Source organism: Tachyglossus aculeatus, chromosome 2 (assembly GCF_015852505.1).
Source record: "Tachyglossus aculeatus isolate mTacAcu1 chromosome 2, mTacAcu1.pri, whole genome shotgun sequence".
Taxonomy (NCBI): Eukaryota; Metazoa; Chordata; class Mammalia; order Monotremata; family Tachyglossidae; genus Tachyglossus; species Tachyglossus aculeatus.
In genome coordinates this window covers 65,373,488-65,391,127 of record NC_052067.1, presented here as the reverse complement: position 1 = coordinate 65,391,127, position 17,640 = coordinate 65,373,488, and the positions used below count along the sequence as shown (strand labels likewise).

The window sequence follows — 17,640 nt, the reverse complement described above, 5'->3', positions numbered from 1 at the left end:
TCATTTATCCTCTGCGTAAGAACATTCATATATTTGGAGGTCTTCATTAAATCACACCTTTGCCCCCTTTCCGCCAGTGTGAAAAATACCCATTCTTTTAACCTTTCCTCATATTTTTCAACTTTTTAAATGCAGCCTTCCTCTAATCCCTTTCCAAGTTCTTCACATTTCTTTTTAGTTATGGGCCCAGAATTGGCCCAACAAGAAAAGAGGTCTGACTGGTGGTATTAAACTGAAGGGGTGGGTAATCCTTAAGAGCCCTCCAAAGCTTACTCCTATTAATTCATTTCAGGGTCATGTGTGCTTTTTTAAACAGAGTGTTTCATCACAGGAGATGTAAGAAAGAGAAAACAAAACCTGTAATTCACTCTTTGAGACATTCTTTTCCTTAATGGACAAAGTATTTCCATTTGTTTTTTTCCAAAATTATGTTAAGGGGAAGTGAATTCATAGTCCAAGGTGATTAAAGGGAACACTAAATGATTGTAATAGTTCTCCAGAGGTATCCATGCATTCAAACTCACAGCTTCTTTGGCACCAGCAGTTATATGTAAAACAGGACAAATTTGACCACCTCCAAACCTGACATGATGAAATATTTCATGACAAGGGCAGGTGCACTGTCAAAATTGTAGTACATAGTTCAGGGAAGCTGAATGTGAAACAATGAAGCTTTGTTTGAAAATTCAGCCATCTGGCCAGAGATTAGCATTCAGGCAATGACCTTACATTTCAACCTTTGCTGTAATGCCACATTAGTAATAAAGACAAATTTATTTTTCATAATTCAAGGTCAAATGAATTATATACTGGTTAAACAAGTCAGATTTATAATATTTAAGAAGATCTATCTGATACCAGATAACGTGTATGAATAATGATTAGCGCTCACCATTTTTAATCCCTAACCCTGGTCTAAAACATAATGTAAATTTCAAGAGTTATGGTTAAAAGATGTTAAAATTTATTTTACTCAAAGGGATAGACATTTCAATTTGCTCTGTTCTTCATATTTTCAGACTTTACTCCAAGAATGGAAATTTGTACAACAGCATTAACAGCAATCTGGCACTGACAGCAATTTTTTTAAAAAATAGAAACCAGAGTGGTGTTACTAGAGGAAATATTACAGAAACAGTACCTGGGGTAATTGCTGCCTAAAAGGTTTGTCTTCTTCAATTAAAGCAATGTGACCTAATATCTAAAACCTAGTGGCCTAGAGGAAAGATCATGGACCTGGGGTCAAAGGACCTGGGTTCTTTTCCCAGTTCTGCTATTTGTCTGCTGTGTGACCTTGGGTAAGTCACTCCACTTCTCTGTGTCTCAGTTACCTGATCTGCAAAATGGGGATTAAGGCTGTGAGCTCCACGTTGGTCATGGACCATGTCAACCTGATTAGCTGCTAACCTTCTTACTGTGCTTCCCATCTCATCTATCTCATTCATTCATTCAATCATAGTTTTTGAGGGCTTACGGTGTGCAGAGCACTGTACTAAGCATGTAACAAATACCATAAAAAAATCAAAATGAACTTGAAATAAACCATGTGCAGGACATTTTACTGGTTCGTTTATGTTTTGAGTCTCAGTTTCTTCTCTGCCCCTTATGTTAAGTTAAACATTTGGAAAAAGAATCTCTCTGGGTGTTCAAACAATTCCATTTGTAAAGTGTAGTTTTTATTGTAAGCTAAATAAACAGTGGTAATAAGCATACACTGAGGTCCAACATCATCGTGGGCACCAGACTAAGCATTGAGCAGGAATGGTAATTACCTGGGTGCCTCACAGAATTAGAGAAACAAAAAAGTGGGACACAGTCAGGGTGAAGAGTAAGAATCAATCAGTTGTATTTCTTGAGCATTTACTATAATAATAATAACAATAATGGTACTTGTTAAGCACTTACTATGTGCCAAGCACTATTCTAAATGCTGAGGTAGATACAAGTTAATCAGATTGGACACAGCCTCTGTCCCACATGGGGCTCACACTCTTATCCCCATTTTAAAGATGAAATAACTGAGGCACAGAGAAATTAAGTGTCTTGCCCAAGGTCACACAGCAGACAGGGGCAGATGCGGGATTAGACACCAGGTTCTTCTGTCTCCTAGGCCTGTGCTCTACCCACTAAGCCATGCTGCTTCTACTGGACTAAACGCTAGGGAGAGTAGAATATAAGACAGTTGGTAGACATATTCCCAGCTCACAATGAGCTTACAAGGCTAAAGGTGGAAACAGACATTAATATAAATAAATTGCAGATATGCACATAAATGATGTGGGGCTGAGGGAGAGGTGAATAAAGAGAGCAAATCCAAGAGCAAGGGTCATGGAGAAAGGAGTGGGAGAAGAGGAAATGAGGGCTTAGGTGGGGAAGGACTCTTAGAGGAGATGTGCTTTGAAAAACAAGGCTTTGAAAGTGGGGAGAGTGGGTGTCTGCCAAATATGAAGAGGGAGGGCATTCCAGGCCAGAGTCAGGGCCTGGGTGAGAAGTCAGTAGTGAGATAGACATGACTGAGGTACAGTGTGTGGGTTGGCATTATAGGAATGAAGTGTGTGGGCTGGGTTGCAGCAGCAAGGTAAGGAAGGCAGGGGAAAGGTGATTGAGTGCTGTAACGGAGTTTCTGTTTGATACGGAAGTGGATGGGCAACCACTGGAGTTTTTTGAGGAGTGGGAAAGCTTGTCTTGAACATTTCTGCAGAAAAATGATCTGGGCAGCAGAGTGAAGCATGGACTGGCATGGGGAGAGACTGAAGGCAGAGAGGTCAACAAGAAGGCTGATATAGTAATTAAGGCGGGATAGGGTAAGTGCTTGGATTAACATGGTAGCAGTTTGGATGGAGAGGAAAGGGAGGATTTTAGTGATGTTGTGACTGTTGAACAGATAGGATTTGGCAACAGATGGAACTATATGGGTTGAATGAGAGATGAGTCAAAGATAATATCAAGGTTACGGGCTTGTGAGACAGGGATGATGGTGGTGCTGTCTACAGTGACAGGAAAATCAAGGGGAGGACAGAGTTTGCGTGGGAAGATAAGGAGTTCTGTTTTAGACATGTCAAGGTTGAGGTGTTGATGGGACATCAACATGTCCTGAAAGCAGGAGGAAATGAAAGACTACAGAGAAGGAGAGAGCTTAGAGCTGGAGATGTAGATTTGAGAATCATCTACACAGAGATGTTAGTTGAAGCCATGGGGGTGAATGAGTTCTCCAAGGAAGTGAGTGTAAATGGAGAATAGAAGGGGACCCATAACTAAATCCTGGGGGACCACCACAGTTAAGGGGTGGGAGGTAGAGAAGGAGACTGTGCAAAAGACTGAGAATGAATGGCTTGACATATAGGATGAGAACCAGGAGAGGACAGTATCAGTGAAGCCTGAAGTTTCCAGGAGAAGGGAGTGGTCGACAGTGTCGAAGGCAGCTGAGAGCTGGAGGAGGATTAGGATGGAGCGGAGGTCATTGGATTTGGCAAGAAAGAGATCATTGGTGACCTTTGAGAGGGTACTTTCTGTGGAGTGAAGGGGGCAGAAGCTAGATCGGAGGGGGTCAAGGAGAGAATTGTATAGGAAGTAGACAGCAGGTGTAGGCAACTTGCTCAAGGAGTTTGGAGAGGAAGGGTAGGAGGGTAATGAGGTGATAACTGGAGGGAGCTGTGGGGCAAAGGTGGGTCTTTTTAGGATAGGGGATACATGAGCGAAAGCATTGGGGAATAAGCCATTGGAGAGCAAACAGTTGAAGGTGGCACTCTGGAAGGGAAGAAGAGAGGGGACAACCACTTTGATAAGGGATGAAGGATGGGATCAGATGTGTACTTGGAAGGGATGGATTTTGAGAGAAGGCAGGAGATTGCCTCGAGATACTGCTGGTAAAGATGGGAGAGTTGAAGAAGGGGCAGGAGGAGGAGGGACTGGAGAGGAGCAGGGAAGGTTTTAGGGAGATCATGCCAAATATATGATGTGCATCTAGCTTTACTTCTATTTATTCTGATGACTTGACACCTGTCCAAATGCTTTGTTTTGTTGTCTGTCTCTCCCTTCTTAGAACAGTGCTCCAGCACTTAGAACAGTGCTTTGCACATAGTAAGCGCTTAACAAAAGCCATCATTATTATTATTCTAGACTGTCAGCCAGTTGTTGGGTAGGGACTGTATATGTTGCCAACTTGAACTTCCCAAGCGCTTAGTACAGTGCTCTGCACACAGTAAGCGCTCAATAAATACGACTGAATGAATGAATGAATTTTCTCAATAAAGTAGGTGGCCAGCTCATTAAGGGGAAAAAGATGGGGGAGGCTGGGAGACAGGCGGTTTGAGGAGGGAGTTAAACATCTGCAACAACTGGCGAGGGCAATTGGCAAGGATGTCAATAAAGTTGGAGAAATGATGTTACCGGGCAGAGGAGAGGGCAGAGTTAATGCATGCAGAGATGAACGTGAGGTGGATGAGGTGGCCTGGTATCCGGATTTCTGCCACCAGTGCTATGCAGCTCATGCACAGGAGCAAAGGAAGCAGGTGGTGGAGGTGATCCAGGGCTGTGGGTTAGTGGAATGAGCCCAGCGAAGGGATAGTGAAGCGAGTGAGTTGAGTTCATTCATTCATTCATTCAATCATATTTATTGAGCGCTAACTGTGTGCAAAGCACTGTACTAAGCGCTTGGGAAGTGCAAGTTGGCAACATAGAGAGATGGTCCCTACCCCACAGCGGGCTCACAGTCTAGAAGGGGGAGACAGGTAACAAAACAAAACATATTAACAAAATAAAATAAATAGAATAGTAAACGTTGAGGGTGTCAGTTTGGTGGTTAAGTGAAGGTAGTGAGTTATGGAGACTGGACGGGGCCTGATGACTTGAGAAAATTGGATGGGGTCAAAAGATTCCAGGTCTTGGGGGAAACAGGACAGATTTCCGGGAAGAGGGTGTATGGGAGAGAAGGCAGGAGAAGAGGCTGAGGTCGGATAGATGGATCTCAGAATTGGTGACTTAGTACAGTGCTTGGCACATAGGAAGCACTTAAATACCACAACTGTTGTTATATTTATGCATATACATTTTTTAAACGCATTTATTTTAATAGCATTATTTTAACTACTTACCACAGAATCATAGCAGTATGGACAACTAGGGGCCCTGTTTATCCATGGGCAAATTTGGGTACTGGAAGTGTTGGAAGGTAATCAGTAAAGGTAAGTAGCAATGGCAAAAATGGATAGGATGATCCTAAACACAGGAGACAAAACTCTAATTCTGAATGGATAGTAGCATGGTATAAAGTGGTAAACACTGCCAGAAGAGAAATTAGGGTTATTTACCTTAAATAAAGACCTTATGGACGTTTTGAAATACTCACTTTCTTTAAAAAGGGGCTCCAAAGTTGATATTAACTCTGCATGTCACCCAAACACTCTTCTATATCTCTCTTTTTTCTCTCCATGGAAATGTGAGTATATTTTTCTACTCTAGCATGCAAAGACCAACTTCAAAATTCATCTACTGAAATAATTTCTATATTCTTTATTGCCCAAACAAACTGTCTAGTTATCAGTACTTCCTAAATGCTACAGAAAGTCAGCAGGTTTTTTTCCCCCATGACTTGTATTATCATTAATGGAAAAGGACCTCATAACTCTTTTCCTAAGGCTACAACATCCTAAATGCAATCCTGAAACATTCTCTTTACCATTAATATATGTCACAGGTTCTTTAGGTGAAAGGGTGAAATTCAGAATCTCAATGCAGGCAAACATCTTAATGCACACTACAGAAAAAAAGTGCTGAGATTTTTAGCACAGAAAGAGAAAAGGAGTGAAGGGAAAGGACAAAGAAGAGTGTCAGAAGGGTGTCTGAAAAAGAGGAAAGGGATTTTTAAAGGTTCTCTAGTTCATCTTATCTCTGGAGTATTCCATTTAGAAAGAGAAAGAGAGAGAGAGAGAAAATAAATTCATCCTATTTTCAAGGATTTCTTAAGATCCATAAAAACAGGATCAGTAGTTAGAGAAAGTTCCCTCAGACCTGCCTCAGTACTTAGCTATTTTAGTCAAAAAATTCTTTAAATTTTTGTGCAGCAGTTTAACTCTCTTGCCTTCAGTTTTATCCTCAGGAGAGTTTGCAATAATCAGACACTCATCATGGGAAACAGTGTGGCCTAGTGGAAAGAGCCGGCCGGGCTTGAGAGTCGGAGGAGCTAGGCTCTAATCCCAGCTTGGCCACTGTTCTCCTGTGTGACCTTGGGCAAGTCACTTAATTTCTCTATGCCTGTTTCCTCACCTATAAAATGGGGATTAAATTCTACTCCTTACTACTTTAACTGTAAATCTCATGTTAGAACAGGGACTGTGTCCAACCTGACCACCTTGTTTCCACCCCAGCCCTTAGAACAGTGCTTGACACATAGTTAAGTGCTTAACAAGTACCATAATTATTGTACACCTGAAGATTTATTATACTGCCCTCTTGTCCTTTTTATCACCAGCCAGAATACCTGGATTCTTTAATCTCTTCTTCTAATCCTTTCACCTTTCAGGGGGCTCAGCTTTGATCTCTCTACAAGTTCTCCACCTTGCTCTTAGTGGTGGTTCAAGAACTATGAATCATGTGAACGACGTTGATTCTAGTGGGTTTACTACTTGTTTCCTCTGCATTACATGTGGAGAAGCAGTATGGCCGAGTGGAAAGGTCATACGCCTGGGAGTCAGAAGAACATGGGCTCTAATCCCAGCTCTGCCCCTGGTCTGCTGTGTGACCTTGGGCAAGCCACTTAACATTTCTGAGCCTCAATTCCCACATTTGTAAAATGGAGATTACGACTGTGAGCCCCATATGGAACAGAGATTGTGTCCAACCTGATTACCTTGTATCTATCTGAGTGCTTAGAACAGTGCTTGGCACATAGTAAGCCCTTAACAAATATTGTAATTATTACATTTTTATTTGTGTTTGCTTTCCGAATTACAATTACAATGCTTCGCAGCTAACTGTCAGCTTGTCAGGATCTCTAAATCCTTTTCTACCTTCCGTGCACAATAGTCAGTTCTTGGTCCTCTGGAATTTGTGTCATTTGTTTTCCCTTCCAAGTAGCCCTTTCCCACAGTCTTTCTTACTATGCTTGATTATGCTTGATTGCCACTTCTCAACTGATCTTTTTTACCTTGAATTCTGACCCTATATGTCAGTATTTTCAAACTCATACTCTAAGAGTGTCTTTCTGCTTCCCCTACTGCCTAGAATTATGTTGACAGGAATTTCACAAGAATATCCAATTGGATATGCTGGGAAAAGGCCTGACTTTAATTCTCTTCCAGAAAAAAAAAAGCACCCAGAAGGATTTGGAGAAGCAGCATGGTGTAGTGGATAGAGCATGGGCCTGGAAGTCAGAAGGTCATGGGTTCTAATCCTAACTCCACCACTTGTCTGCTTTGTGACCTTGGGCAAGTCACTTCATTTCTCTATGCCTCAGTTGTCTCATCTGTAAAATGTGAATTGAGACTATGAGCCTCATGTGGGACAGGGACTGTGTTCAACCCTATTTGCTTGTATGCACCCCAATGCTTAGTACAGTTGTTGGCACACAGCGCTTAACATGTACCATAATTATGTTAATTATGTTACTCTCTGCTCCACTACTTGCCTGCTGAGTGAGCACGGGCAAGTCACTTCCCTTCTCAGTGCCCCAGTTACCAGAGTCTCAGACTCTGCACATTATAAGCACTAAATAAATACTATAAATACTATTGATTGACTGATTGACTGCTTCAGGGTTTCACACTGACTAGTTTGCATGGTCAATGTCAGATTCTCAGCCAAATTTGCTCATAGGGAGAGTTGTCTGTACACTATTTAGTGTCTCTGTGCCTCAGTCAATCTGTAAATGGGGATTAAGACTGCGAACCCCATGTGGGTCATGGACTGGGTTCAACCTGATTTGCTGGTATCCACCCCAGTGCTTAGTACAGTACCTGGCACATAGATAGTGCATAACAAATACTATTTAAAAAAACAAAACAAAACACCAGATGGTTTTCCCACACTGCTCTGCACCATCAAGTCCTAGGATGGCCAAATGGGCTCAGATCAGAGCCAGAACAGCCTTGGGAGACTCTGCTCAGCTGCAAAGCACATGGGGATTTCCTCTTCAGGCTGGATCATGATCCAGGATATACCAGGGCAGCTGGTGTAATTGAACCTTGACATTATCCTTGCTTCTTCTCTCTCATTCAATCCATCACCAAATCCTATAGGTCCCACCTGCACAAGATCACTAAAATCAGCCCTTTCCTCTCCATCGAAACTGCTACCATGTTAATACAATCAGTCACTCATCCTATCCCACCTGGATTACGGCATCGTCCTCTTTGCTGACCTCCCAACCTCCTGTCTAGCCCTACTGTGGCCCTTACTTCACTCTGCTGCCCGGATCATTTTTCTATAAAAACCTTCAGGACATGTCACCCTGCTCCTCAAAAAACTCCAGTGGTTGCCCATCTACCTCGAGATCAAACAAAAACTCCTCACCATTAGCTGTAAAACACTCTATCACTTTGTCCCCTCCTACCTTGCCTCATTACTCTCCTACTACAACCCAGCCTACATACTTCACTTCTCTAATACTAACCTTCTCACTGTGCCTCATCTTACATATCTCAGAGACCATGTCCTGCTTCTGGCCTGAACACCCTCTCTCCTCAAATCTGACAGACAGTTACTCCTACCACCTTCAAAGTCTTATTGAAGGCACACATCCAAGAGGCTTTCCCAGGCTAAGCCCCCTCCCCATTCCTCTTCTCCCACTCCCTTTTGCATTGATCTGACTTGCTCCCTTTGTTCTTCCCCCAAGTCACACAGTACTTACGTTCATATCTGTAATTTATTTATTTATAATGATGTCTGTCTCTCCCCATCTAAACTGTAGGCTTGTTGGAAGCAGGGAACATGTCTGTTTATTGTTGTATTGTACTCTCCCAAGCGCTTAGTACAGTGCTCTGTACACAGAAAGCACTCAATAAATATGACTGAATGAATGAACATAGCACATTTTCTCCCTTCATTAACAACTCACAGCAACGGTGCTATGCCACTTAAAACTTTTGCTCTCCCCTTTAACACTTAGCACATTTTCTCTCTTTATTAACATTTGTTCTCTTTATCTCAGTCATTCACTCTTACTCCACTTGGAGATTTAATATTGATGGATTTTACAAACGAATACATCCATATTAATAATTATTCTTCATCAACAGTATGGACACAAAAAACAACTGATGCATGAAGTTAGTGGACAAAATACTTATAGGGTTCTGTACCTGGGTGGCTAAGCAAAAGCTAAGAGAATGGCAGAAAACTACTGTTCAATATGTTATCTTAAAAATTACATATTCCCAAATCAAATGGCTTTAAATATAGCCAAGGTGCTTTTGAAGCCCAAGAGAGTTGGACATTTTAATGTTTTCATTTGTATTAATGTCTGTCTCCCCCTCTACACTGTAAGGTCTTTGTGGGCAAGGGAACATGTCTACCAACTCTCTTATATTGTGCTGTCCTAAGCACTTAGTAAAGTGCTCTGCACACATTAAATGGTCAGTAAATATAGTTGATTTAAAATTGAAGGCTTTATGTTGATCCAAGTGCATTCATTCATTCAATCATATTTATTGAGCACTTACTGTGTGTAGAGCACTGTACGAAGCACTTGCTAAATACAAGTTGGAAATGTCAAAGGGCTGGAAAGAGCCTAATCAATTAAGTTCCCCTCTCTGCGTCACATACATAACTATATAAAAAACCAGAATTCCTCTCAGACTAAGAAGCAACGAGAAAAATGCTAATAATAATGGCATTTATTAAGTGCTTACTATGTGCAAAGCACTGTTCTAAGCACTGGCCTAAAGGGAATGTGCTTTTCCTAAAAACAAGCAGCAGCAGCAGCAACTTTTCTATGGATAGGAAGTACTAAGCAGTGGATGCCACCCCACAAAGAATAAGTGGTTTGAAGATTATTTTCTGGCATATACTCATTTCTAAAACAAGCTTCCCTATGGGAAAACATGGAAAAAGCGGTTAAAACATTAAGACAAAATCCACAATGTATTTCCATTTAGAAAATGACTAGGTGATGGGTCTGAATTTGAAATCTATTATCCCATACTCCCAAAGAGCTCCCTAACTAAGCCCTGATTTCCCCTACTCTCTCCCCATTCTGCGTTACCCTTGCACTTGGATCTGTACCCTTTAAGCACTTGATATTCACCCCACAACAACTGTGTACAGATCTGTAATTTATTATTATGTCCATCTCCCCCTGTAGACTGTAAGCTCCTTGTGGGCATGGAACGTACCTGCCAACCCTGTTGTATTGTACTCTCCCAAGTGCTTAGAACACTACTCTGCACACGTTAAGCGCTGTATAAATGCCCCTAACTGACTCACTGTCATGGGTAGCCCAGGTATTCCCATGGTTTCAACTACCATCTCTATGGGGCTGACTCCCACATGTACATCTCCAGCCTCAATATCTGATTTGTTTCACAATTCCTATTTTCTCTGGCCTATGGGACATCTCCCCATATGAATGGTGCACCAGCACCTAAAATTTGATTCTGCCCCAAATGAACTCCTCAGCCTCCCTTCTAAATACTTTCCTCTTGCTCACTTTCCCTTTACGGTTCACCAAAGCCAGTGCATGGGACTTGCTTGTAATCCACTACCAAACCAACAAAACTGTCAGAGGAAGTATACAGATCACTGAGACCATGCCATGCTATCAAATTGAAACTATGATTCTCCATTGTTGTAGGCAACATTTTCCCACCCCACAAGCTCAGGACCATGTCCCTTCGACATCTCACTCATCTGGTACATTCAGTCCACCTTAAGTCTTGCAAGCTTTTCCTCTATACTTCACAGATCGGCTCTTCAGCTCCCCCCTTAGAACCATGAACCTGGAACGTGCCTCCTTATTAGATTCCCCTGCCATCAGCCTCTCTAGTCTTTTGTCCACTTTAGATAAAGTAACATATAACATCTGGCCTCCCTAGCTAGACTATAAGCTCGTTATGGGAAGGGAACGTGTCTATAGACTCTGTTATATTTTACTCTCCTAAGTGCTTAATACTCAGTGAGCACTCAGTACATGCCACTGATTGATCTTTCTAAGACACTGACCAGAACATTAGAACTTCCCTCCTCTTTGCTTCAGTTTCCTCATCTGTAAAACGGGAATACTAATACTTTCAAGAGATGAAAGAAAGGATGAGATCACTGAAGTGAAAGGCCTTAGAAAAAATAAAATTAAACAAAATACAAGATATTAAAAGTGATCTTAACCAGAAGAAATAGAACTCCACTCAACCAGTGGTGTTTTTTGAGCACTTAGTATGTGCAGAACGTTGTACTGCTTGGGAGACTACGACAGAATTAGGAGACACATTCCCTACCCATACCAAGTTTACAGCCAACACATACGCTCATGCCTATTACTATTTGGTTAGTTTGCCTCTGATGTCCACTCATATGCAGTCTAGGCACTGCTTTGGGCAGCGGAATCTCTTATTTATACACCCCCGAGTACAGCAGAGGCATTCTGGATTCACCCCAAAAGGCCAATTCACTGGATTATCATCTTTAGATTTATTTTCATTAGAAAGATTCAAAATGCAGCAAGGGATAAAGGTGGGATCTAGGCAGAGAGAAATCAAATTTTCATTCTTTGTGACCAGCTCATTCACCCTGTAAGACATAATATTACACTCATATTCCCCCAGAGATATGAAAAATTAATGGAAAGAAAGGAAACCCGAGAAAATGGACAAGCTCACTTGAGGCAGTTGAAAACAAGTCAAACTACTAGCTTTAGAGGTGAGAAACAGAAATATAGGTTGATGGCATCTCCTGGGATAGCTGCCTCACCTAGGCGCCCATTTAGAATACCAATGAGCTTCCTCCTCCACTGAGGGCTTAAGCAGGGGGAAGATATTACAATATGTAATTCTTGCCCAGGCCTGTGTGTGGAAGAACCTCATTGATCATCCCAAGTGACAACTCAGATCTAGCAGGAAAACATTTTTTTTTAACTAAGTCAACAAAATTTAAAGTGGGGAAAATGACCCATTTTTCCAAGCCAGCTCAAAAGATTAAAACCAAGTTGCCAGTGATTTTAATCCTTTTTATCTAGCAGGTCCATTGGACTGGTGGAGGCAAAGCGAGCTTCTTATTCTGGAGAGGTGGCATGACCTAAGTGAAAAGAGCACAGGCCTGGGATTCAGAGAACCTAGATTCTAATCTCACTTCACAACTTGTCTGCTGGGTGACCCTGGGCAAATCATTTCACTTCTCTGTACCTCAGTTACCTCAACTGTAAAGTGGGGATTAAGACTGTGAGCCCCACACGGGACAAGGACTGTGTCCAACCTGATTAGCCTGTGTCTACCTCAGCCCTTGGGAAGTGCCTGGTACATAGTAAGAATTTAAGTAGAATAAAAATATATAGGCAAATAAAAACTGAGAGGTTCCCTCAGGCTTAGAGAAGCAAGAAGTTCTGCTCTGCTTCCAACCCACCTTGTACTATCCTTTTGCAGAAACTGCCTCCTTGTCTAAGGGAAAGAGAGAGAGGCTGGCCCTCTGGCTTGCCCCTGAACTGCCCTAAACTAGCAGGGCCCCAACAGGTTGTGAAGTGACAACCAGTGCCCCTAGCCTCCAATTCCACCAGCCCCTGGAGTGAAGGTCACGGGGAACCTGTGTTGCTCTCCCAACAGGCCACCCAGGGCTTCCTCTCCCAATCTGACTTGTGCCAGTGGGACCTGATTACCAGTGGTAGTGTGCCTCCAAAGATTTAAAAAATGCTGGGAATGTTCTGGTTATGGCTGTTGGATTCTGAACACCCTGGGTGGTGGTATCGTGGGGCTACTAGAACACTGAGGCCTTCGGCTCTGGAGAGTTGCTGTCCAGCCTCCACGCCAACAGAACTTCCCTCAAGACCCCTGCCTATATACCCCTTTTACTACCAGACAGTGAAGGCCTGCGGTCTGGGAGAAAAACTGCCCTGCTTCCATGCCATCGAGATTTCCCATCATTCATTCATTCATTCATTCAATTGTATTTATTGAGCGCTTACTGTGTGCAGAGCACTGTACTAAGCAGCCCTTGCTCCAAAATGAAGAGACGACAGCAGCGCAAGACCTCCCCAACCTTTAGAATATTGGGAAGCTGCAGTCTCCCAGGACTTAGAATAGACTTCATCGTGTCCTCCCTTGCCTCCACCCCATCGTTGCTATCCCACCCTCTGAGCTGCAAGTATCCCAGAGCTCTGATCCCCTAGCCACTGTACCTTATTTCTCTTGTATTTATCATTGCCTTTGACTTACTGTTGTTTTAGTGTTTCTACTGTTTCATCTTTTTTTATATGCACATCACCAATCACCACTTCTCATTTCCTAATCCTTACTGTGAGCCCCCTCTGGGCCAGATATTGTATGAATTTGTACTCAGGTATTTTTCTCAGTGCATAGTGAAGTGCTTTGCACACAATGGGAGCTTAGCAACAACTAATACTACTATCTACTAGGAATGAGATTTGAGATTCACGCACTGAGGTCCCTCTGGCCACTAGCTTGCACTTGGATCTGAGTACTTTGGAAATTTGGTATTTACTCTGCTTTCAGCCCCACAGCACCTATGTACCTATCTGGAAATTGTATATTATCAATTATTTATATTGATGTTTGTTGATTGTCTCCCTCTCTGGACTGTAAGCTTGTTATGGGCAGGGAACATGCCTACCAACTCTATTGTACTGCACTCTCCCAAGCACTTAGTACAATGTTCTGCACACAGTAAGTGCTCAATAAATACTACTGATTGGAAGCCCCCACTCATGAATGTGATAACTTGAGAACAGGTCCTATTTGTATACATGGAGTTTCTCTCTCACTATCACTCCATGCTTGTTCTGTTCCTCAGCTGTAGTCTTCATGCCCCCCGCCCCCCACCTCAACAGTTCTTCATTTCAAAACTGGATCACTGAAAGGCATAGATCTGCTATTATCCAGGACCATCAGAAGAGCATAATCACTTTAAAAACAAAGGCAAAAATAGTAGCTGAAGAAATGAATGTTCTCTCAAATCAGTGAGTAATGATGAAATTGACTTTCATAATGGCCCTCTGAAAGGTTTTGGGAGATTGTTACGGTTTCTGGTTCCTAAATGCTAATAGAGATGTAGTTACACTTTTTCCAAAATATCAGATCTGTACGTTAACTTAACTAACTTAACTAAGTAAACTTAACTGTACGCTCAGAGTCTTAATCCCCATTTTAGAGATGAGGTAACTGAGGCACAGAGAAGTTAAGTGACTTGTCCAAAGTCACACAGCTGATGAGGCAGAACCAGAATTACAACCCACGACCTCTGACTCACAAGCCTGTGCTCTTGCCACTAAGCCACGCTGAGAAGTTAAATAATAATAATAACGATGGTATTTATTAAGCGTTTACTATGCAAAAAAGCACTGTTCTAAGTGCTGGGGAGGTTACAAAGTGACCAGGTTGTCCCATGTGGGGTTCACAGTCTTTATCCCTATTTTACAGATGAGGTAACTGAGGCACAGAGAAGTTAAGTGACTTGCCCAAAGTCACACAGCTGACATTTGGCAGAGTCAGGATTTGAACCCATGACCTCTGACTCCCAAGCCCAGGCTCTTTCCACTGAGCCATGCTGACTTGCCCATGGTCACACGGTAGGCAAATGGAGGAGCCAGGGTTACAAGCCATGTCCTTCTCACTTTCAGTCCAGTGATCTATCCACTACAACATGCTGCTTCTCTGCTTCAAGAACTCCTCAAGAACCTCCAGTGGTTGACGATGATGATGGTATTACTGTTCTAAGTGCTGGGGGGGATACAAGGTGATCAGGTTGTCCCACGTGGGGCTCACAGTCTTAATCCCCATTTTACAGATGAGGGAACTGAGGCCCAGAGAAGTTAAGTGACTTGCCCAGGGTGCCACAGCTTACAAGTGGCAGAGGCAGGATCCAAACCCATGACCTCTGACTCCAAAGCCCATGCTCTTTCCACTGAGCCACAGACCTCACACCAAACAGAAACTCCTCACCGTAGGCTTTAAAGGACTCAATCATCTTGCTCCCTCTTACCTTACCTCTCTGATTTCCTACTGAAACCCAGCCCGCACACTTCGCTCCTCTAATGTTAACCTACCTCACTGAATCTCCATCTCATCTGTCTTGTTGTCGACCTCTCGCCCACGTACTTACTCTGGCCTGGAACGCCCTCCCTCTTCATATCTGACCGACGATAACTCTCCCCACCTTAAAAATCTTATTAAAAGCACATCTCCTCCAAGAGGCCTTCCCTGACTAAGCCCTCATTTCCTCTTCTTCCTCTCCTTCAATGTCACCCTTGCACTTGGATTTGCACCTTTTATTCACCCCTCCCTCAACCCTGCAATTCATTTATTTACATTAATACCTGTCTCCCCCTCTGGACTGTAAACTCGTTGTGGGCAGGGTGTGTCTATCAACTCTGTTGTATTACTTTCCCAAGCACTGCACAAAGTAAGCCCTCAATACATACAATTGATTGACTGACATTGATGAATAGAGCACTGCACTAAGCGCTTGGGAGAGTAAAATTCAACAGAATTGGTAGATGCATTCCCTGCCCAACAGGAGCTTTAGTTATAGAGGGAGAAACAGACATCAAAATAAATTACAGATATGCACCTAAGTGCTGTGGGGCTGAGAGTGGGGTGAATATCAAGTGCTTCAAGGGTTCAGCTCCAAGTGCACTGACACCAGTTTACATGTTTGTTTTGTTGTCTGTCTCCCCCTTCTAGACTGTAAGCCCATTGTTGGGTAGGGACCATCTCTATATGTTGCCAACTTGTACTTCCCAAGTACTTAGTACAGTGCTCTGCACACAGTAAGCGCTCAATAAATACAATTGAATGAATGAATGAATGGTTCAGAAGCGAGAGAGGGAAGGGGAAATGAGGACTTAGTTGGGGATTTACTATGATTCACTATGGATTAGAAGGTGGGGAGAGTGGTGGTCAGGCATACATGAAAAGGGAGGGAAACCCAAGCCAGAGGGAGGGCATGGGCAAGTGGTCAGTGGTGAGAGAGGTGGGATCACGGCATAGTGAGTAGACTGAAGTTGGAGGAGCAAAGTTTGCAGACTGGATTGTAGTACGAAATAAGCGAGGACGAAAGGCTTTTTTTTCATGGTATTTGTTAAACACTTACTTTGTGCCAGACACTGTACCAAGAACTTGGGTGAATAAAAGCAAATTGGGTTAGACACAATCCATGTCCCGCATGTGGTTGACAGTCTTAATCCCCATTTTACAGATGAGGGAACTGGGGCCCAGAGAAGTTAAGTGACTTGCCCAAGGCTACACAGTAGACAAGTGGCAGAGCCGGGATTAGAACCCATGACCTTCTGACTCCCAGGCCGGTGCTATATCCACTACGCCAAATTGCTTTAAAATGATTGTGAGGAGCTTCTGTCTGATGCAGTCAATCATATTTATTGAGCACTTACATTGTGCAGAGCACTGTACTAAGTGCTTCGGGGAGTATAATACAACAAAAAACAGATACATTCCCTGCCCACAATGAGCTTACAGTTTAGAGGAGGGTGGACGGGTAACCACTGGAGGTTTTGGGGGAGAGGGAAGACATGAACTGAACTTTTTTTTTTTTTTTTTTAAGAAAAATGACTTGGGCAGCACAGCACAGTAAGGACTGAAGTTGGGGGAAAAAAAGCAGTAGGAAGATGAGCGAGGATGATGATGTAGAAGTCACTTGGCTGCTCTGTGACCTTGGGCAAGTCACTTTACTTCTCTGTGCCTCAGTTACATCATCTGTGAAATGGGGATTCAATACCTTTTCTCCTTCCTACTTTGACTCTGAGCCCTGTGTAGGACAGGGATAGTGTCTGACCTGATTATTTATCATTCAAAAAACAACTAAGATCTCTAGAATGAACTCTTTAATACTGCGTTCTTTTCTGCTCAAGAAAAGTTAACTAAACCAACATTTCCCAGGGCAATATTTGATAATCACCTATAAACAGATTTTGAGCTATTACCTGTTGATCATCAGGAGTCCATATGCCACAGGTGATTTGACTTTCCAAGTTAATCTCTGAAGACCAGTGTCTCTGTCCGCTAACGGACCCAACCAGCACAAATCCATCCCTATATGAGATCAGGGCTTGAGTTCCATCATGGCTCCATGTAAAATCACTAACCTGAAGAAACAAACATAACAGAAACAAGTTAGAATGCTTGCATTATTACTGTGATTATTATTGTGATATTTGTTAAGCACTTACTATGTATGTGTCCAGCACTGTTCTAAGTGCTCAGGTAGATACAAATTAATCAGCCTGGACACAGGCTGAATGCTATGTGCAGAGCACTGTACAAAGTGCTTGGGAAAGTACAACAGTACTATATAAGAGACACATTCCCTGCCCATACTAAGCTTATGGTCTAGAGGAGGGAGAACAGGTACTGAATCCCTATTTTATGGTTGAGGAAACTATGGCAAAGAGAAGTGACTTGCCCGAGGTCACACAGCAGGCAAGTGGCGGAGCCGGGACTAGAATCCAGGCCTTCGGACTTCCAGGCCTGT

General features: G+C 42.8%; 1 protein-coding gene across 3 annotated transcripts in view; it reads right to left on the bottom strand.

Annotated features, from left to right (window-relative positions):
* TULP4 (TUB like protein 4) overlaps positions 1-17,640 on the bottom strand; it is a 269,950-nt gene that overhangs the window by 69,177 nt on the left and 183,133 nt on the right. For all 3 annotated transcript variants that reach the window (XM_038770540.1, XM_038770541.1, XM_038770542.1), the window contains one exon: positions 17,093-17,254. In XM_038770540.1, coding sequence (XP_038626468.1) covers positions 17,093-17,254 — 162 coding nt within the window. The remainder of the gene's footprint in view (positions 1-17,092; positions 17,255-17,640) is intronic.